Source organism: Festucalex cinctus, chromosome 15 (genome assembly GCF_051991245.1).
Source record: "Festucalex cinctus isolate MCC-2025b chromosome 15, RoL_Fcin_1.0, whole genome shotgun sequence".
Classification (NCBI taxonomy): domain Eukaryota; kingdom Metazoa; phylum Chordata; class Actinopteri; order Syngnathiformes; family Syngnathidae; genus Festucalex; species Festucalex cinctus.
Window position 1 is genome coordinate 14,177,468 of NC_135425.1, and position 22,521 is coordinate 14,199,988.

At 37.8% G+C, this 22,521-nt stretch overlaps 2 protein-coding genes and 1 long non-coding RNA gene across 3 annotated transcripts in view; 1 reads left to right on the forward strand and 2 right to left on the reverse strand.

Annotated features, from left to right (window-relative positions):
• On the reverse strand, positions 1 to 12,419 carry LOC144001913 (guanine nucleotide-binding protein G(q) subunit alpha-like). The gene is made up of 8 exons (XM_077496565.1): positions 12,018 to 12,419; positions 11,714 to 11,875; positions 10,543 to 10,727; positions 7,232 to 7,386; positions 5,842 to 5,970; positions 5,631 to 5,760; positions 5,354 to 5,507; positions 1 to 3,220 (listed from the first exon to the last, which is right to left on the reverse strand). The coding sequence occupies exons 2-8, from the start codon at positions 11,847 to 11,849 to the stop codon at positions 3,030 to 3,032; spliced, it is 1,080 nt and encodes a 359-aa protein (XP_077352691.1). The 5' UTR covers positions 11,850 to 11,875; positions 12,018 to 12,419; the 3' UTR covers positions 1 to 3,029.
• On the forward strand, positions 11,760 to 13,717 carry LOC144001919 (uncharacterized). Its single transcript, XR_013278633.1, has 2 exons — positions 11,760 to 12,353; positions 12,822 to 13,717. It is a non-coding gene; the product is annotated as an uncharacterized LOC144001919 (long non-coding RNA).
• LOC144001912 (heterogeneous nuclear ribonucleoprotein K-like) overlaps positions 13,319 to 22,521 on the reverse strand; it is a 15,925-nt gene continuing 6,722 nt past the window's right edge. Inside the window, 13 exon segments of the mRNA XM_077496564.1 lie at positions 13,319 to 14,610; positions 14,855 to 15,024; positions 15,100 to 15,167; positions 15,244 to 15,273; positions 15,433 to 15,448; positions 16,381 to 16,420; positions 16,497 to 16,535; positions 17,214 to 17,237; positions 17,239 to 17,513; positions 17,880 to 18,008; positions 18,162 to 18,275; positions 18,845 to 18,917; positions 21,733 to 21,776. Coding sequence (XP_077352690.1) covers positions 14,580 to 14,610; positions 14,855 to 15,024; positions 15,100 to 15,167; positions 15,244 to 15,273; positions 15,433 to 15,448; positions 16,381 to 16,420; positions 16,497 to 16,535; positions 17,214 to 17,237; positions 17,239 to 17,513; positions 17,880 to 18,008; positions 18,162 to 18,275; positions 18,845 to 18,917; positions 21,733 to 21,776 — 1,053 coding nt within the window. The 3' untranslated portion in view covers positions 13,319 to 14,579.

Here is a 22,521-nt window from a genome sequence, read left to right on the forward strand (position 1 = left end):
TTAACAACATTTTGACTTTATTCAAATCATCTCACACGCTTGCTCGCACGGTTCCCGCATAAAACATCAATTGCAGTGAGTGAAATTCAAGCATAAATTAGTCTGCAATTATTTTTAATAAGAAGACAAGAGGTCATGTAAACAGTGGCGCCACCAATCTGCTCTAATTAAGCTTTTATTCATTGACTGCAACAATTTAAACAGCACTTCAACTGAGATCAAGACCGCACTCATTTAATGCCTGAGAGGTTATTTAACACACATTTAACACTTTTCTCTCGGCGCTTAGCCTTTTCGCCACTGCGATCGCCGTACCGTGTCATATTTATAGAGCGCGTTCAAATACATCACGGATCCACTTCCACAGCCAATTTGGCAGATTACAAATTGCAACTTGATACAATCACTACATTGTTTAAAAAACAAAAACAAAAAGAAAAAAGAGAGACTGTTATTCCCTTTGAAATGTATTAATGTGCATAAAAGTGGACTAAAAATGACACTGAAAAGAAGTTGAAATGTTACAAGAATAAAGTCTTTAAAAAATCCATACATTGAAAATGAAGTCTTCATTTATGAGTAAAAACTCATGAGATTTGTCACTACATTCTACAGGAACATTTGTCAGAATTTCAGGACAATAAGGCAGAATTCACAAAACTAAATTTGTGATTCTTAAGAGAATTTTGGTTTGATGAAAAAGTCGAAAATTAACATAATTTTACATTTTTAAAAAATTGCACTTTCACAAGAACAGACTATTTTAGGAGAATAAAGTCGGATTTCTGTGAGAAATAAAATTCTTTGAGTTGACACGGTAACTTTTCACCATCTTAGACAAAGTTTTAATTTATGAGAAGGATCATAACTACAAAAACGGCAATTTTATAAGAAAGGTTGTTATATTGTGGAAAAAAACAGTTCATTTTCAAGAATATGTGATATTCCAAAAAAAAAAAAAAATCATAATAAACTGGTCAATTTTGAACAACTGTCATTTACAAGAATCAAATTGTAATGTTACAGGAAAAGTGGTATTTTTGCGAGAAAGATTTATCTGAAGCAAATCAAACTTTATGGGCTCACCATTTAACTATAAAGTCACAATTTTACAGTAAAATCTGTAATATTGAGAGGAGAAACAACTGGTAAATTTGAGAAATATAGAAGTGGTAACATTTTGACAAAGAAAAACATTTTTTTTAAAGTTCTTTTCACTACAATACAGTGGTGTTTTAAATTAAAAAATTTGCAATAAAAGTGGTAAATGAGTAAAATAGTGGTAATAGAGCCTATTTCAATGAGAACAAGTAGGTTATTATCTTACAAGAATAAAGTCGTAATGCCACACAAAATACTATCTAGAGAAAAAAAGTGCACAATCTGAGAACAGTGATAAATGTTCCGAAAATAGTCATGTAATGTTAAAAAAAAAAAATCTAAATTTATTGAGGAGGAAAAAAAAAAATTACGAGAAAAAAAAATGTTGTCCTATTTATTTATTTGTTTATTTTTAACAAAGTCATTTGAAGACGATCAAAATCACAATTTTACTCAAATACAGTTGGAGTGATATGATCATTTTTAACAGTTTAAATAAGTTTTTGTTCATGTTAAAATTAAGTCTTTCTCTCAAAAAGAAAAAAAAAATCTTGTAGTTTGACTTTATTATCATAACGTGATTTTATTATTTTTCTTAATCAAAACATTATGAATTTGACTGTTTTCTTGCAATTTTTAAAAACTTTTTTGTGCAGCTAGCACTAATTAAATGTAAATATTTTAAGAAATATGGTAAAATTCACAACAATAAAATGGTAATTTCATGACAATAAAAAAACAAAATTTCCAAGAAAAAAAAAACAGAATTTTAGAAAAAAAAAAATAGTTGTATGAGAAAAAGGTCATTTTATGAGGGGAAAAACTGTCAATCAATAAAGTAACCATTTAAAGAGAATAAAATTTTACAAGAATATATTTGAAAATATATTTGAAATATCCCAAGCCTTGACTTGACTTTACATTCCCCGCTTCAAATAGGACTTTTTTTTTTTCTTACATAAAGACCCCCAAAATCATGAAATTCTTGGAATAATACAATTTTTATATTAGAACATTTTCATTATTATTTGCATTATTTTCACAACTTTACAACAGTTTTCTCACAACTATATGTTTTGTGTGTGTGGTAAATACAAATTTATGCTGTGCATACGCTAAAAATAGCAACAAAAAAACAAAAAACAAAAAAAAAAAGTAAAAAAATGCCCATTCACACTAAGTGTTTCAAAATGGTGTCACAATGTTACTCAAGTGTGCAAACGAGTGAAGGCCTAAAAGGTCAAATGTGCAATTAGTGTTGATTACGACTGGCTTAGGGAAAGCCGTTTGAGCATTTATGTCATATCCTTGATGTCTAGCTTAAGGTCCGTGTGTAAGACATAGTATATGTATGTACAGTATGTACCGGTACCTGTTTTCTGGGTTTGGTTATGACCAGGTGCTCTTTGACATCAATTTCTGTCAACAGCAGGTGGCAGTAGAACGTCAAAATAGGTGCACCCTTTGACAGATGAAAATGGGTGTACTTTACTGCTTAATTCAAGATACCCTGTTTAGATTAGTGGGGAAATATAGATGATATTATTATTATTATTATTATTATTATTATATTTTGACACGACTTCCCCCTGTTCAACTGGATATCACTGATAAGGAATAAATGCTTTCCATACTGGCTTCTCTTTCGAGGCACACACGAGCTATAAAGTGTGTTCAAAGTGTGACCGACTCGCACCCGTGCCGAAATCAGCCCACACGCAGTAATCCATTGACCGCCACGTGGCGAGATCCTTGTACGCTTCGTCAACTCAGGCGGCAGTTTAATGATCAAAGGTTTGACTGCATCAGTAGTACCGCCATTTGGGTGCTCCATTGCCTCCATCTTGCATCATAGTGGTCAAATAGCGAGGCTTTTCAAGCATTCCTCCCACCACCGCGCAGACCCCCCTCGACGCCATACCTCCGCTTCACACCAGGTTGTAGTCTTCGAGGTTGCCTTGCAGGATATGATCCTTGACGGCGTGGAAGACGAAACGGATGTTGTCCGTGTCTGTGGCGCAGGTGAAGTGGTAGTAGATGAGCTTCTTGCGGTTGGGGTGCAGGTTGACGAACATGTTCAGGATGAACTCCTGGCCCGCCTTCGCGTCCTGCTGCGGACCTACGAGGGGAGTGGGGACCAATCAAATTTGAAGCATCTTAAAAGTGACGTTTTTCATTTTTCTGAGGTAGTAGCAGTATATTCAAACTCGCAACCTTTTTACTCTCACTAAGCAAGACATATACTTTAAAAGGCAAGCATACTCAAAAGTAAAAAATATTAGAGTACACTGGAAAGATGGCGACCCCAAGTGAACCTTCACATGCATGTTATTACTCAATTAATCAGTGGAATGCCCTCATTTTGACACACATTTGTGGAGCTCCAACCTTGTGGTCCAAAATTGGCACCCAACCATCAATGGAAAGAATGTTAATAAGGAAAATAGCACGCTATAAAATTGGACTAATTAAAACCCTGTCTGCATGTGTTGATACAATTTGTCTTCAAATACTCGGTGCCTTATAACACTGCCACATAGATGCTATACGTTAGAACAGGGATGGGCAATCTCGGTCCTCGAGGGCCGGTGTCCCTGCAGGTTTTTGAGGTTTCCGTTTTCCAGCACAAGCTGATTCCAATCAACGAGATCGTTATCCCTCTTATGCAGAGCTTGCTGATGAGCTGATCATATATCAGCTGTGTTGGAAAACGGAAGCCTCAAAAACCTGCAGGGACACCGGCCCTCGAGGACCGAGATTGCCCATCCCTGCGTTAGAATCATTAGCATCCTATGGTCTTTTGCGTTGCTAAGACTTAAAATAACTAATAACTAAATAAATAATATATACAAATATAATATATAATAATAAAAGGAATATATATATATATATATATATATATATATAGGGGTGTTAAAAAAAATCGATTCGGCGATATATCGCGATACTACATCGCGCGATTCTCGAATCGATTCAATAAAAAAAATCGATTTTTATTTTTTTATTTTTTTTAAGAGCTCAGAATTGTTCATTCGGTAGTCTTACCGATTCAACGTCTTATCATCATTGCCTTTTTTTTTTTTTGTGTGTGTGTGAATCGATTTTTAAACTTCCATTTTTAATGGAAAAATATTCAACAAAACGTCTGACTTCGGGTTAGGATTCACACCTTGAGCATGGAAGAATGTTATATGAACGGAACATTAAGCCTTAATATTTTATTTTAATGCTGTTCAAACATGAAACAGATTACAACCTCTATAAGACTGAAATTTCAGATAAATAAATAATACATTTTCATATAAATCTTACATTACAAGCTTACTGATTAGTATTTTCTAAATTTAAATGAAAAAAAATCGCAACAATCGACTTATAAATTCGTATCGGGATTAATCGGTATCGAATCGAATCGTGACCTGTGAATCGTGATACGAATCGAATCGTCAGGTACTAGGCAATTCACACCCCTATATATATATATATATATATATATATATAAATTAAATAACTGTATAATAAAAGCACATGGTTCCACCTAAAAAAAAAAAAATAAAAAAAAAAAAATAAAAAAAAAAAAAATAAAAATAAGAGTCTCTCCAAATACCAGCTCAATGATCAACATCAAAATGCAGTAGTAGTACTAAGTGTTCATCAAAGTGAAGTATCCCATCCATTTTTTGCTCCTCACAAGGGTTGCGGGGGTGCTGGAGCCTATCCCAGTTGGCTTCGGGCAGTAGGTGGGGTATACCCTGAACTGGTTGCCAGCCAATCGCAGCAAAGTGATGTAGTGGTTTTATTACTAAAAAGTATATACAATATTTTTTGTAAGCTTTTGTGACATTAGGTACTGCCTCAACATTAACATTGTGCTTACATAGGGCAAAATAAATCCATTTAACTAATTACGGTATTCAATTGAAATATAGGGCACAACAAAGTTAAATCAATATTGTACCTAAAATTATATTCTGCTCAAAAAGCAACTATTTGGAATTGGGGGGGTTTGAGTTGACCTGGTAACTTTTCACCATATTAGTATCAGTCTATAACAATATTAAATATATATATTTTTTTGTGATTAAAATGTCATCCGAATCAATTTAATACACTTTATTTTTTCACAGTTAAATGTCTCCTTTCTGTAAAGTTGTTATAAAAAGTTAATTTTCATCCGAGTTGTTCCTGCTGCCATGTTTTGAAAGTTAAAGATAAACTGAGTATTGAATGCCTGTCCACTTCCTTTGCTCACCGTTATATTCAGGAAAGTAGTCAACCAAATGCGAGTGCATGATTTTCTCCTCCAGCAAATCAATCTTGTTGAGGAACAGGATGACCGAGGACTTCTCGAACCACTCGTAGGTGATGATTGTCCGGAACAAGGCCATGCTCTCCTCCATACGATTCTTCAAAAAGAGAATACTTTTAAATAATAAAAAGGTAGGAGCAGGATGGAGCAGTCAACAAGCCAAAGAGAGTGACTAAAGAGCTCCCCCTGCAGGCCAATGGCGCACACTGCCGGACGTCACCTCGTGCGCCGACTCCACCAGCACTTGGTCGTACTCGCTGAGCGCCACCAGGAACATGATTGACGTCACTTTCTCAAAACAGTGGATCCACTTCCTCCTCTCCGAGCGCTGCCCGCCCACGTCCACCATCCTGCGGCGGAGGAAAAAAAAACAAAAAAAAACATTGTGGCGACCCGCTTTTTCCCACGGACAGCCGAGGCGGCGCGCTCACCTGAACACCATGTTCTCCAGGTCGAAGGGGTACTCGATGATGCCCGTGGTGGGCACCCTGACCCGCAGCACGTCCTGCTGCGACGGGAGGTACGCGGCGTCAGCAATGCGGTCCAAGTCGTTCAGGTAGCTGGAGATGTGCATCAGGGGGAACAAGTTGAGCTTCAGCCAGACAACACATACCAATAATTGAGCCTATTTTCAGCCTTCGCCTGAGTCTCAGCAAAAGCACAATTATTGGAAGTCTCGAAAAGATTCTCCTGTGTGAAGGATAATGTCCATGACCTGGCTGAAATGATTACTCATTTTTTGTTTACCTAACGGCAAAAAGGTGAAGTCTATTTTGAGTAGCACTGAATGATGTTCCAAAAAAAATTATATAAAAAATAATTTCTCAATATTGCCATTGCGATTTAATAGGCATTTTTTTCAAGGTCCTCATGCCCAGGTTTTTTTTTTTTTTTTTAAAGCAAATCAATAAATCTGTATTACAATAAACTATATCAGATGTGATCTAAAAAATAAGTCTGAGATAGATCATTATTATATAAATATTTTGCCATATGTTTGGAAGATTTCATTGTAGTCTAATGAAACAAAGGTGGAACTTTTTGACCATAAATAAAAAAAGTTATGTTTAGTGCAGCTCTGGAGTCACATCTGGCTCTTTAGTCCCTCTCTTGTGGATCTCTAAAAATGTTTTGTAGAAATTAATATTGCTTTACATATATTTTCATTTTCATATTCATAAATTATTCTGTAAATAAATTAATGATTTAGATTTAAAAACTGAATAAATATTTTTAAAAATGTCAGAGTCCAAACTTTTAAGTTGTCAGAAAAGAAACACAAAAGGTAGACGAAAAAGTTTTAAATTTACCTAAAAATGTCAGAGAATTGAATAAGGCAGAAAAGAAAACTTTTAAAAAGTAACCATAAAATGTCCAAAAAGAAAATAATTCCCCCAAATTACCATAAAATGTCCACAAAATTGCCAAGAAGTCAGAAAATGAATTTAAGAAAAAGCAGGAAAGAAAATGTTCAAAAGGTAACCTTAAAATGCCCCAAAACAAAATAATAAATTCCATAATTTACAATAAAATGTCCACAAAATTGCCAAAAATTTCAGAAAAAAAATATATTAAAAAGGCCAGAAAAATAGCAATCAAAATAATCATAAAACGTCCAAAAAATAAAGGAGAGGCAGAAATTTACAATATTTCCATCAAATTTCCAAAAATGTCAGAAATGTATTTTTTTTTTATATATGCGCTGCACTTTGTTGAAACATCATCCATAAATAGTACCCACACAGACGCCATGCATGCGGCTGGCATCGAAAACAATGGAAAGTATTCAGCAGGTATCCCATCTGTTTACAGTACACTCACTATTTGGCCGAGTCGGAGAGCTGGTATTCTCTTTTGCGGCTGTAACATTCTTGGATCCCCGGGTCAGCCCACAGGCTCCTGATGGCGTCCACGTACGCTTTTGTAAACGTCGTCACCGTCTCCACGTTCACCTCGCTGACAGTACTGGCATTGGCCTGGACAAGGGCATGCAAAAAAAAAAAAAAAAAAACACAGGATAATTACCAAAATTGTTCTAACTCATTGTTGAGATCGACGAATATGTTTTTTTTTAGAGCTGATACCGATTACGTATTGGTAATCAAGGATGCCGATAACCAACATTTGGAGGCAATAATCATTTTCACTAAAAGGGAAAATATTGGCATCAAAAATTAAAAAAATAAAATAAAATACAAACTCCAGCTCTTTCCTTTCCTTTCTTTTTTTTTTTTTTTTTTAATAAGCATGACAATATTCGTCAAAATGTTGAATATCAGCGCTGATTCTATCCCTAATTCATTGTCACAAAATGGGGGAAAAAAAGTCACAAAATGGATGGAAGTGCAGTATAAATTCAGTCCCTCAACATATCAATAGCACATTGATTCCATGGTGTACACGTTTTCACAGTCGTGCGATGAATAGTTGTCTGTGGTTCTGTGGCGACCTGCGTGGGTATTGTTTTACTGCTTTTGCAAGGGAGCGGCCAATTAAATCACAAGCAAGACTGCACATGTCAAAACTGCAGTTGACCTCCTTTTCTTCATGACAAAAACTTCCTCACAAGTGGACAGCGAAATCCTCAAAAACAACATGGACGTGGAGCAGGACGATCACAGAAGAAACGCCTCTGACTGTGTGTGCGTGTGTCTTCGATGTTTGGCAGCTAATCGCAGCAGGAGTACATCGAGCGCTTCCGTTGAAATGCATTTAGCAGGCAGCCTAAGTGCCGCCGCTGGAGAGTTCCGGGTAAAATCTCGTTGAGGTAATCTCTTTGGGCTTGGCCGACGGATGACTTCCAAGAATCTTTGGCCACCGTTAATGAGACGCCTCTCCGCCTGGCAGCAAATACTGCCCGTCAACGCACGGGCAGGTGGACGCCATTTTACTCCAGCACTGAAAGAGGATATTTCGGAGCCATTTTATGCCTCTTGCAGGCGAAACATTCCTACTTCGGATTCTTACAATTTCATGGTGTGGATTTTGTTTGTAACCCAAAATAAAGTTTCTCAAAATTGTAGTATGGCTCAACTATCTTCAGCCTCTTTCAAAGTCTTTTACACAGAATCATCTTGGTACTTTTGGCACTCGTCCATTCAATTTGAAGAGCTCAACTTTTAGATAACGTACCACTTCAGTTGGTACAAAGAAGTCATTTGAATAGCTAAATTTACCTACCTCTGATACTCGTTTATTTGATGTGCACCATCAAGACAATGGTTGCCAGCATTAGCGGCTAGTGGCTAGCAGCTAGCCGCTAAGCAATATGTTTTAGCCGGTAAAATTGCTACTTTCTTTCCGATGTGTCTTTACCCCACTCCCCAAAATCTCTCCATTATTCAATAGAATATTCAGTATAACAAAATATTTGTTAGCTGAGCCCTAATTATTTTGAAATTAATCAGTCAAGCAGTGGACCTGTCCTTCACCTTTATCTCGATATGCGCAATAACGCTAACTGGCTAAACAAACGTCGGCAAAGGGACAAAATGGCTACCATACAACTGGTTTATCGTTTTAGTACTGTTAAGCTGAACACTCCTTTTGCTACCATTTCAAAGGGATTGATTATGAATGACTTATTCATGTAATAATTAGCAACTCATCATGAGCATGAGTTAGCGCTAGCCAAGCACTTATCCAGTATATGAAATATGTGCACTCTCAGTGTTTTCCTTTACTATTTTACTACTTCAACAACACACACATGCTGATTCAGACTCTGTTACTGTGACTTCTCCCCTGGGGACTTTCCTGGTGTCTACCTGGAACTTGTGCTCTGTGTGCTTGTGTGGGTGAGCTAATTGGAGTGATTAAAAAGCGGTCACTGCCTGCATTAAATATTCACGTTTGTCGCTCACGTGTGAAGAAATGTGGGTCTGTGTGTGGTTCATCTACAAATGGCTATTAGTACCACAACTCGAAAAAAATACTGCGTGAAATTATAGGTTTGTTATTGTTTGTTATTTTAGGCAGATAAAAAACGGTAATCGTGTTGTGAGAATACTCAACGCTAGAAAATTAAGGGTCTCAATTAAACAAGAAAAGTTATTTTTAAGAAGTTCTATTACAGCAAGAAAAATTTTTTTTTTTGTAAGTGCAATTTTAAATATAACTACCGGTAGTTATAATTCTGACAATGGAAAGGAATAAAGTTGCAAAAAATAATTTTACAAGAAAAACGTCAAAATTACGGAGTCTTAATTTCACAACACTTTTTTTTTTTTTTTTTTTTAGAAAAACTACAGCCAAAAAAAGTTTGTATGTCAATTTAATAAGAATAAAGCCTTTTTTTTTTTTTACAACAATAATGCAATTGTATAGAAGGTTCAATGTTGCTGCAAGAAATGGTGGGAGAAAACAAAAAAATTCTAATTTTACAAAAAAAAAAAAAAAAAGAAAAAAAAAAAACAACGCAAATTTATCAGAGCAAGGGCATTTTTTTATGTTTTTTTTGTTAACAAAAATAGTCATAAATATACTCCAACAAAATCCTAATTTTACAACAGTCACAAGTTGCAGAGAATTAAGTTGCAAGTAGTAGTTGAAAGTAGTTTCAGTTGTAGTAGCAGTAGTATAGTAGTAGTAGTAGTAGTAGTAATAGTAGCTACAGCATCAAGTCAAAATATGAGAAAAAAAAAAACTCTAAATCTTACAATAAAAAGAATTAAAAAAATAAAAAAAACATCATGATAGCCAGAAAAACAAGTCTAATCTAATAAATGTAGATGAAGTAACATTAAGAGCAAGAAGCTGCAATAATAATCATTCTCACAGAGCAGAGAAATAACATGGTTTGGTTCAGCAATTACTCCATGTTTATTTAAGGTGGCCAAAGCAGCAGCACAACAATGGCCATTCCATTGATGCAGTGTGACAAAAGATCTTTTACAATAAACGTGGTCTGACTGTATAAGGAAAATACTTTAATACGGTTGTCAGCACAAACCCTGAATACCGACTTTGGCAAATGTCTGGCAGCAGGACGGCGAAACTAAACATGGCCGCAAATTACCAGAAGTGCTCAGCTGTTGCAGATAACACAACGCAGAACCCCATCCCTCCACCCCCACCCGGCAGCAGTCATTGTATAAACGGACGATAAAAGCTCCCGCGTGTGCCTCTCTTACCTTGTTGTGTTGGTACTTGTAGGGGATCTGCAGCGTCTTCATGGCCTGGATCATGGCCTGCATGGCAGTGAAGATGTTCTGGTACACCAGCCTGGTAAAGGCCCGCTTGTCCTCGTCAGAGTAGCCTCGGCCGTGGATAATCCTCATTTGCTTGATGAAGGTGCTCTTGCCGCTCTCGCCGGTGCCTGGAAAATAAAATATAATAATACTGAATCTGTGTCCCATTAGAGGGTATCCAAAAATGGATACAGATGAGCTATGTTGGAACGTCTTCCTTTATGAATCATGCCGCTATGTTTGGTCTGTAGTTTTAGAAAAATTTGTATCATCTAGTCGGTTTAAAAAAATTAGTACATTCCTCAGTGTTTGAGGGGTTCCGTAATTTATAGTTGATAACATACAAAAAAATAAAAGGAAAAAGGGTCTAAACTGGTAATTGAGGTACCCAACTAAAATGAGGGGAAACCTAAGACAGGGGTTCCAAAACGTGGCAGACTCCTCTACAACTTTTTGGTACCCCTCCATTAATTTAAAGCACAACTTTGGATATCCGTCTGACACAACCACACTTCAATCGTCAACAGAATGAGTTCCAAAAAGTAACTTTGATGCCAGTCCCTGAACTTGGTCAACTTCATACTTGAAAGCATTCCAAAAATTGGCAATGACCAAACACTTGTACCTTGGTACCTTTCCAAGCTTTCAACACCAGTCAAGTGTGTGTTGTGAACTCCACCTAAGCTACCGTAATGCCACCAGCACCCAGGGTGGTCAGACTGTGGTTGGTAGGTACCCCAAGGAAAGGGTTCCAAAAAATAATAAAACATAGCTTATACATTCCGCAACTTTAATTTCCTGTATCTGAATTTAGTGAATGCTAACCTCAATGTACCATAAGTGCAGTAGGCCCTAAACCCAATAGAAGAGAAGGGTACCAAAAAGTGGTGGAGGAGACAAATAGGTTGTTTTTTTTTTTGTTTTGTTTTGTGTTTTGTTTTTCACTTTAATAACGTACACTCACAGCGGCTGCGCGCGTTCGTCTGTCTACGTGACATTTATAAACTATTGTGTAATCAAATGCGGTGCACAAACTTAATTATATGCTTTCTAAACACTACGCAAAAATATGTAAATATTTATTTGTTGTGTTGTCAAGTGCGGGTTCGTTTACCGAGCAAGAGGAGCTTGTATTCGCGTCTCGAGTCCCTCTTGTCGCGGCGTAGCTGCCTCTCAATTTCGTCGTTGATCCTCCGAGCCTCTTTGGCCTCCGGGCTGAGGCAGCAAGCCCCCGCCGCCATCAGAGTCATCGTGCCCGGCTTCAGGCGTCGCCTCCCTGGGCACGGACAAAAACATGATGCCGTTTAAGCTCGGGAGAGGAGGAGGAGAGAATGGTGGGGTTTCAACAACCACAACAACCAGGAATCCACTCGGCTCACCGAGAAACACAAGATAACTCAGGAAAGTTGACTTTTTACCTTATTGCAACACTTTAGTGCTAAATGAAGTCAGCGGAGAAGTTTTAGGGACTGTCGGCGGGCGTGGTGGATATGCCGAATATGGCGGAGTTTCACTTCATGACCACATGAAATCCATTTTTGAACTCGAAAAGTAGCCAAGTCTTGTCGAGGAGGAAGGGGGAGAAACACACTCTGCAGCCGGCTTTCGGGTCTTGAACGCGGAGTGTAGGTCTCCGTCCTACCGCTGTGACGGTGTGCACTGGTTCAATCACGCCAAGGAGCCCTGCGCGGATGGCGCATGTGACCGGGAGAAGAGGGGACTGCTCCTCACTCTCTCTGGTGATGAGAAAGCGTGTGAGTTCTCGTCTATTACATTACTGTAACTCGTTTCCTGTAATAAACGAGCCTGCTGGTTGCGGATGGATGTGACATGTGACACAAGAGTATCGCGATATTTTAACTACCAGAACAAATTTGGTATCACGATGCAGATTAGAATCGATAGATGTGAATAAAATCAAGTTTTCTTGCATACCATTAACATATTTCAAAGGTTTTTTTTTTTTTTTTTTGCATATCTAAATTTTTAAAAATGTATTTTTTTTTTAAATAAAAACATTCCGGCAAAAAGCTAATTCGTTGAGTTTACAAAAAAAAAAAAAATGTTGCTGCATACTAAATTAAAAGTATGCGTGAAGTTCAACATTTATTCACTTCAATAACCTTCGACAAGTTTCTGCATAAATGGTCATAAAATGTAGTCTGATCATAAACCACAAACAGTCGGTATACCTCACAAAAATATGTGTCATCTTTTCACAGGTATAAAATTCACAGGGCATGGAGGAAGAAGTGAACTCGAGGATTTGAGAACTGGTCTGACCTCCTTTGGGCAATTACCCCTACAAATCATTTCCTGTTGCAGGTCAGACGTCCACAACAATCAAGAGTAATTTTGGACCATTCCTCTTTACAAAACTGTTCAATTCCTGTGATGCCTGGTGTGAATAGCTCTCTGAGGTGATGCCACAGGATCACAATCAGGATGAGGTCAGGACTGACTGGGCCGCTCCTGAACATGCATTTTCTTCTTCTGAAGCCATTCTGCTGATTTGCTTCTATGTTTCGGATCATTGTTCGGTAAAACACCCATCCTCTATTTATGAGGTTTAACTGTTGGACAGTTCTGCAAAATATGTTGATAAACCTGTTAATTCATTTTCCCATTGATGATAGAAAGCTGTTTTGGCCCTGAATTAGCAAAGCACAGCCAAAAAAAAACAAAAACAAAAAAAAACATTTAAGTCAACAAAACTTACTGATTGGGAAAAAAACAAACCTTTATTTGGTAATTACCGACGATATCAATCACAAATACACAAAAAGCGAGTCATTTCCCAACATTCTACAAATGGCTATAAACTCACTACCAAAATGATAAAATGCAAGAATACATTAAACACTTAAAAAAACCAAAACTAAATATCAAAGCATTCATTTGGCAAGAGAGGAAAAAACTGGATGTGAATATTATATACATAATTTGTACAGCAAAAAAGAAATGTAAAAATCTCTTTAAAAGTATCAAACATTCATCAAACTTCAAAGCATAGTGTGACATCCTTCTAGAGTTATAGTAAAACGTGCACATTAAAATATGGAAGAAAAAAAAAGATGGAAAACTGCAAGACTATGAAGAAAATTGTCACAGTTAACCATTTTCATTTTAAAATTGTCACGAGGTTGACAAAAAATAGCGACGCTAGACAGGTCTGTCAATAATGCTAAGCTAACTGCTGCTCATTTCCTCTGACAGAAAATGCGTGTGAAACTTCATTTAAAAACTCGTCTTAAAAAAAAAAAGAGCTGCATGCTGCACTGTAGGGGTGTTAAAAAAAAATCGATTCGGCGATATATCGCGATACTACATCGCGCGATTCTCGAATCGATTCAATAATCGGCAGAATCGATTTTTTTTTTTTTTTTTTTTTTTTTTTTTTTTAAAGGATTCACACCTTGAGCATGGAAGAATGTTATATGAACGGCACATTAAGCCTTAATATTTTTATTTTAATGCTGTTCAAATGTGAAACAGATTGCAAACTGTTTGTGTACAGTGGCTCACGGTTATAAGCCTCAAGTTTTAGATAAATATATTCATACAAATCTTACAGTGTACATGTACAAATTTACTGATAGTATTTTCTAAATTTGAATGGAAAAAAATCGCAACAATCGACTTATAAATTCGTATCGGGATTAATCGGTATCGAATCGAATCGTGACCTGTGAATCGTGATACGAATCGAATCGTCAGGTACTAGGCAATTCACACCCCTACTGCACTGTAATGCAAACAACACTAAGGTAAATAAAATATATTTTAATGATATCATGTCCTCCAAAATAATCAACACCGGCACAGGTGGGGCAGGTTATTATGCTTTTTTTTGGGTTATTGTTTGTTTTTACGGTTTTCCAGAAGCTTCGATGGATACGGTAGCACTGATCCATCCACGACTGAGGAATGTCAGCAATGAAGCAAATATTGGGCACGGGTTCACTCGTTTTGCTTCCGTCCTAGAAGAATCGACCGGAATATTGCTTCACACTGGGGGACGAAAGAACAACAAATCAGAAAATCAGAAAAATTCAACTTGGCTAGCCAAAACAGCAGAACCTATCAGGGCTTTTAAATAGTCTCTCGGGCCTGGGTTAACCTCAATGTGTTTTATGTTCAAGTTTGTTTATCTACACCTGAGAAATTTCATTTCAGAAATTCCACATTTAATTTTGTAAGCATTTTCAAATTATTCAGACTAATTTGACAGTTTTTAATGTTGGGAGGCACTCGCCTGTTCTGCAGCAGGTACTGTGCATTCTGAATCTGGTCCTGCGTTCCGATGATGGTAATGATGCGGTCCTCCGAACCCTCCAGCGGCTCGTCGATCTTGATGGACGCACCAGACTCATGGCGGATCTGCTTGATCCTCTGGCCGCCCTTTCCAATGATGGAGCCGGCGAGCTGGGAAACGGCCACAAAATTTCACCACAAGTGTCTTTTCCACATCTTTTTTTCCCGCCGCCTTTGAACACTCACATCTTTAGGGATGGTGACCTGCGTCGTGATGACGGGCCCTCCGATGTCGCTGTACGAACCACGGCCACCTGGAAAGCCAATCATGAAGTGTCTTTTATATGTGAATTACAGTATGTATTGTTTTTTTTTTTCTCCCCTACTCACCAGAATGAAAGTGATCCCAGGAATTGTTGTCTTCAAGTCGCCAAAATAGAAAACAAAACAATTCAAAATTAGCTAGTGTTTATTCAAACTTGACCGCAATAGGTTAAAACCCACAATATAGAAACCGCAAAAAAAAAAAATTAAATCGTTTTAGTGTTACAGAATTAACAAAAAAATGGTGAGACTCACCATAACCGCCTCCACTCTATTTCAGCAACAGGAGAGAAGGAAAATCTGGTTTAGTGTCAGCGCAAAGATGGCATGCTCACAGTCATCTTAATATTCATTTTATACACCATTTCTGACAAGCAGACTCACTCGATTAAATAACTATACCAAGTGAGGGTCTGGAAACGTTCCAAGTGGATGTGGGCACACACACATTATTAATGTTTCACACTCTGTTGACCTGAAATGTCACACCTGCAGTCTCTCTGGCACAACTTGAACTTTGGAACCAAGTCTCCCGCTGTATAACCACGTCCCCGTTATTGTATAACTTTATGATATAGACATTGTATGTGGGTCAAGTCTTAAACTTTTAAGGATCTTGGAATGGTTGACGCCCACTTGGCTGAAACTGGCGTTCTGCTTAAAGTTGTGCGATTGAGTCAACAAAAAGGATGCATTAATGCATCTTGCAATATTGTCTTGATAATCCCATTGCATTGGTATAGGCAAATATCAAGTGTTAATTTTTAAATATTGTTTTCAAAGGGATTGGAGAATCTCTGGCAGAATATTCTGAATTCTTCTAACCTCCCTTGGTTGATGTCATGTTCGAATAGTCAACAGTGAGTCAAGAACGCATCTGACGGTCGCAGTCGTTTGGCCTCCGTTTGACGCCATTAATCCGCACAATCCAATTACCAACGACAACGTCACGGATTAATTATTATAAATTTGTAAGGAAGCTGCGCAAGAACGACTAGCCCGGCAGATCTCCGGCCGGCGTACTCTGATTGCCGAGAGGCAACCAAGGAGACGAACGTTGCCAGGCAACCACGGGCCTCAGACGAAAAAAAAAAAAAAGCATCAGCGTACATGGCTACTCTGGTTGTACTACGCTCAGACGAGGGATTCCGATCGCCTCTTGTTCTCGGGGAAAAAAAATGCAGAAATGGCGGCGGCACTCACCATGCTGTCGTAGCGATCTCCTCCGCGGCTTCTTCTGTCACTACACATGCAAAGAGGATGAGCATTCACATTGTTAAAACTGAAGAAAAGGTGCGAGAGGACGTTTTTGGTCTCACCTTGGTCTGTCGTCATAACTGCCATGGGAAAATCTATCACTGTAAAAAAGAAACATTAGATCTCCCAAAAAAATAAAATAATTGCATCATTAAAAAAATGCTGTCAATAAAAAACAATTCAAAGTAAATTCAAAATGAAATCAAAAGAGTATAAATAATATAAAACTCACACCTATTAAATAAAATCTAAAAAATGTAAAATGAAAATAAAATAAATATTCTAAAAAAAATATCAAGATTATAATATTGCAACTATGATCAAATCTAAAGATTACATAAAATACAATCAGAAAAAAAACGTAAATAAAACCTAAAAAAATGAATAAAAATTCTAAATAAAATCAAGATTAGAATAATGTAACTAGAGGTGTCAGTCGATTAAAACTTTTAATCGTAATTTATCGCATGACTTCAATAATTAACTGACGATTAATCCCATATTATATATCTCAATTTATATCTAAATTTACAATAAAATGTACAATTTTCCCCCCTAATTTCAATATGGTTTTATTTTTGAAAAAAATTAGTGCCGTAAAAGGCACTTTAAGTTAACGAGATAACGTGATAATTTTGACACCCATAATTGTAACTAAGATCAAATCTAAAGGCTACATAGAATAAATCAGACATGCACAAAAATCCAATTATGAAAATGAAAAAATTCCCAACACTGTTGTCATGGATATTGCTGTAAACAAAACATATTCTCCTCACCTTCCTCGTGGCGGCGGCGGCGGGGAGCGGCAGGTTGCGCGCTCGGCTGCCCACGCGTCCCCGGCTCAGCGGCGGTGGCGGACCCCGGCGGGGGCTCAGGTCGTCGTAATCCCGACGGGAGGGGGGCGGGCGGCTGCTTCGTGAAGGGGGCAGGCGCTCGAAACCACCCCGCACGCGGATGGGGTAGCCGCCGCCGGGCCGCCGGCCGCGTTCCTCGAACATGACGGTGAAGCCGCCGTAGTCGTACGTTTCGTCATAGAAGTTGGGGTCGTAAGGTTGGGCGCGGCCTTTGATTGGCGCCTGTGAAATACCGGCAAGCATGTTTTTTTTTTGTGTGTTGTTTTTTTTTTTTAGCATTTCGGTTCGCGAGTTACACATAGTAAAAAGCACATTGAGAGATTCAACTGACTATTTGGACGAGCACAAAACTTCACGGGTTAGAGGTCACATTAATTGGGGGGGTGGAAATTTATCTTGGAATTTTTTATTTTATTTTTTTAAATCAAAGATTTTTTTTATATATATATTCATCTCAAGTTTATCCTGAACTTGCACTGTGTTAGTAATATTTTTGCATTTTATTTTATTTTTTGCAGTAGCTGTTTTGCTTCCATTTGTTTGAGAGGATATTATCAGGGGAAGGGTATAAACTAGGTCAAGACTCACCTCAGCTACCAGCTCTAGGATGACTTTGATGCATTCAACGACTCGCTCCGGCTTACCGCCCACGGAGACAACTCTGTCCGTAGAATGTGGACAACAGTCCTGAAACAGCTTGATGGTCGTTTGTGTATTCTGTGTGTGTGTGTGTGTGTGTGTGTGTGTGTGTGGGGGGGGGGGGGGGGGGGGGAATCATTGTCATAAGTGTTACTACGGTAAGCAGGATGGCATTTATGGTCATTTCTACGCAGAAATTGAAGCGCTGTCTCTTTAAGACTCTCACCCTACCTCTCGCAGCTCTTTGATCTTGCTGCCTTTCACGCCGATGATGCCGCCCGCCAAGCTCTGGTGGATCAACAGGCGGAGCTCGCAGTCAAAGTCAATGCCGCTGTAATGCTGGTACTTGTTACACAAAAACAACAATTGGGTGGGGGGAGACTAGTTAAGTATCCTTTGGCATTGCAGATTACCACAGTGTAACCTGCAGGTCTACATCTGGTTTTCTTTAATGTATTCTGATACACAAGGATCTAGTTTTTATTTATTTATTTATTTATTTTATTTATTTATTTTTTTTGTTTAAAGAGTTTTTATTTATTCTATGTACAAGAATATATTCAACGAAAGTATACAGGAGAAAAAATTAATTACAAATACATACATAAAAAAAAATTGATATTTAAAATAAAAACAAAGATTGTATTAACAGTCTTTTTATTTTTAGTACTCCCTTAAAAAATATGTAATTAAAATATTATAAATAATAAAATCTAAATAATTATAACGAAAAACCAAGAATGTGAATAATTTAAATTAAATGTGCATTTTTTCTGTCTATCAAATAAAAACATGCAGAAAAACTGATTAACGTAAGTTGCCATTTATATTTAGTGTTTGCCAGCAAACACCCTACCAGTCGAAGATCTCCCATTATTTTTCATCATTCTCAAATAGAAATGAGGGCGTTTTACCTCCTCTAAAGTGGGAATGATCTTCAGCAGAATGTCTCCGATGGTGTCGATGTTGGCGTTGACGCTCAAGATCCTATGGAAAAGGCCAAAATGAAAGCAAGACATTACACGAAGGAGACAACGAAATACTATAATCACGACGAACAGGAAACAAGTCGTCAAGGAAACACGTATAGAAAGGCTTGGACGAAGAGGCATCAAACTTGGAAGAGAGGAAACGAAGACTAACATGCACTTAGATACAATTATCTTGGAAGGACGAACGGCTTTCGAATGGCTACAATTAACACGAGGTCACATAAGTGTTGACTGAGGGCTGGGACAGTTCTGTTTTTAAAATTACAGAACATAAAGTGGGAATTAACTGAAACGACACCTCACTAGACGATGCCAGCAGCGTCTCACTGAAAGGGGGAGGAAGCAGGTGGGTCGTAGACCAGTGATTCTCAACTGGTGGACATTGAAAATGGGGATTGATATTTACTTGAAAAGAAATCTAGTATTTGTTGTTCACATCAGAAATTCTAGTTAAACTCTGTAAAATTTACTGATAATTTCTGAGTGCATCAACCTTGACTCAGCTTTTTCATGTAAATGTCACTCCCCCACTTTATCTGTTGTAGCCAAACAGCTGTTTGTTAGTAAACAAAATGATTTTTTTTTCTTGCTTACAGTATCTAAACGCATAAAATGACTAGTCGACTAATCCTGAAACAAAGTGTATGAAGCAGCTTGAAATTGGGCTTTAACCTATTCAGTTTGAAATTGCTCATTCCTGTTCAAAATGGTACAACGCAATAAGTTCAGTGAAATCGGGGAGAGAAAAAAAACAACAAAAAAACTGCATTCAAGCAAGAAAATCAGACCAGTTGAGAAGTCCTGTCATAGACAAATGTCGGCAAGACGGTGGTGGGGGGTGGGGGTTGGGGGAGATGCGAGTGGTTACACACTGCAAGATGGTACAGGACAGCAAGTGGTGTGCAAGAAAGAGTGAGGTGTATGGAAGGTTTGGGGCCATTTAGCAGGGGGGAGAGGGAGGGGAACCACAAGATTTCCTGCCCACGCAAACAACTGCCATTGCCGCGCACTGTGAATGGCTTTACGACATATGTTTCAATGTTACAAACAGAACACAATTAAGTAGCCATGCAGCTAGAGCTGTAATTAACTCATTTGCTCCCAATAGCATGTAAATACATTTTTTTTTAATGTTGTAAGTGTCCCCAAGACGTATTTATACGTTTTTTTGTTTGTTTTTTATGTTAGAGCATACAGAAGGCTTTGATGTAGCCTCTCAGCTGCAAAGAACGGTTGCAGAAATTGTAGTTATTACACAAACGTCCAGCAGGTGGCAGCAGAACAAAGGAGATCAACCAGGGCCATGTTGAAAAAAAGCTAAATTACTTAGAATTTTAAATAGATTTGTGAAAACTGATGAAACTTAGCTCTCTTCTAATGCTAATTGCTGCAAAACGGAAACAGAGAGAAACATACTTTTTTTTCCTGATGAAAGAAGAGACGTTAATTTTTCTTTTGGTAGGTTCCATGCTTTTATAGCAATAGAACAAAATATTCTGTGGGCCTTGCAAAATCAGTCAAAATCCAGTAAAACGGCCGGGAGCGAACGGAATTGCTTCTGTGAAAATGGCTGGGAGTGAATGAGTTAATAAAATAAATTCAGGGGAAAAAAAGTTCAAGCATAATTTCTGCCTTGAGACCATTTTTTCCACATACACTAATGTGTATCTGCACCACTCGGTGTAGATATGTTGACGAGATTTGTCTCCCAGATTTTTTTTTTTCTTTTTAAACTGTGCAGGAGGTCCTACAGCATTAAGTGTAGGTTATTGTAGACTATAGCAAGTGGTGGGACTTGATTATTACTGAACTTAAATTTCTATGATATCTGCATTTTACTTGAGTATTATTTTGGTAACTTTTTATTTATTATTTTATGTTTTATTTTTTGAAAACAGATGCCAGTACTTTCTACTCCTTAGGTTGTCAAAATAGATTTGTTACTTTCATCAACTTTCGCTGATGATGAAATGACGTTTATATATATATATATAAAAAAAAAAAAGAAAAACGTAAAAAAAAAAAAGCCATAAACAGAAAAATAGGTTTATCCGCACTTTAGAGATTGGGATCTTTTGGAGTCATATGGTGGAAACCATAATAATATAGCAGTGGCAAAAAAGTGAAGCATAAACAATAACATAACAGATTTGGAGAAACAAACCTGAACCTTGGCCTCCTTTAGGCGAGGTCCTTATGTCAGCCTAAAAAATCACCAGCTTCTGGTATTGAAAAATTCTGTCTTGCATTTTTTTTTTAGTTTACATTCATCACATTAGCAAAGCTGTCACGGCAACACTTTTTAGTAGCATAAAAGCCTGAGCTAACAAAGGACAATATTGCCCCGACATTTACGTTATTTATTTATTTTTTAATAATTTGTTCCTGTACATTAGTGCATACTGTGAGTTTGCCACATGTTAATAGCAGGTGGAGGTGGGTGGTTGCAAAGCGACAATGGAAGGAGATATAGGTGGCAATGCGGGGGAAATGGATGAGTGAAGGAGGGAAGGTAGAGTTTGATGGGTAGGGCTTGCGTTCAAAAGATGTCCGCCTGCCTTGCGGACCTTGAATTGGACAGCCGACATATCAAATATCATGGTAAAGTTCAAGTTAAAGACGTTTAGGAATGGACAGAAACATCAAGAGGACATGTGGAAGGATTGGGGGAGGGGTGGGGGGATTGGCGGTGGGGAGATTGTGTTGGGGGGAGGAGGGGCACTATCATTTGTATGAAATATAAACGTAGCAGTGAAAAACAGAAGGCATGTTATTCATGACGTTGTGAGGCAATAATTGGTGGGACATACCGCTCTGGGCCACTGCTGTCTGGGACAGATACACTGGCATTGTACTGCATGGAGGTGGAGGTGGTGGTTGGAGAGCATTGGGCGGGGGGGATTCAATCACATGTTAGGGGCACGGGTTATGGGCAAGGTCGACCAGGGGGTGGCAGGTGGGCGGACGGGCGGGCGGGCGTTCAGGGGTTGGGTTGGGCCAACGCAGGAAGGGGCATTTCGGTCCAGTACATGGGCAACGGGCAGGTGGCCAAAACATTGACAAAAAAAAAAACAAAAAAAAACAAAGAAAGGACAAAGGGGGAAAGAGGGGGGAGAAGGAATACATTTTTAATTGAACTTTTATCGCTTTAAGGCAAAATGTGAGAGAAACAGGAAGTGTGGCGTGGTCAAAACGGTCAGAGATGATCACAATGTATCCCTCGGAATTTTCATGCGTCATATGAGGGAGATACGATTTTTGGCAAACCTCAAGTACATGTAGGGATGGGCATAATCAATTTATCCATGTATAAGATTAATACATAATGAAGGATTCCTGGTGGAATTCAAAATGGAGGATATTGTGTTAAGATGACAGAATACTGTAGGGCTGTGCAATTAATGGAAATTCAATTATTACACTCCACAATTACAAAATCAGCAGAATCGTTACAAAAAAAAAAAAAATATTAATATTAATTTTTGAGTTGTTTAAATTTATACATTTGCACCTTTTTTAAATTTTAAAATAACTAATTTTAATACATTTTGTTTCATCCAAAAGGAATTTGCATAATTCTAGTGTTTCAAAGAATTCTA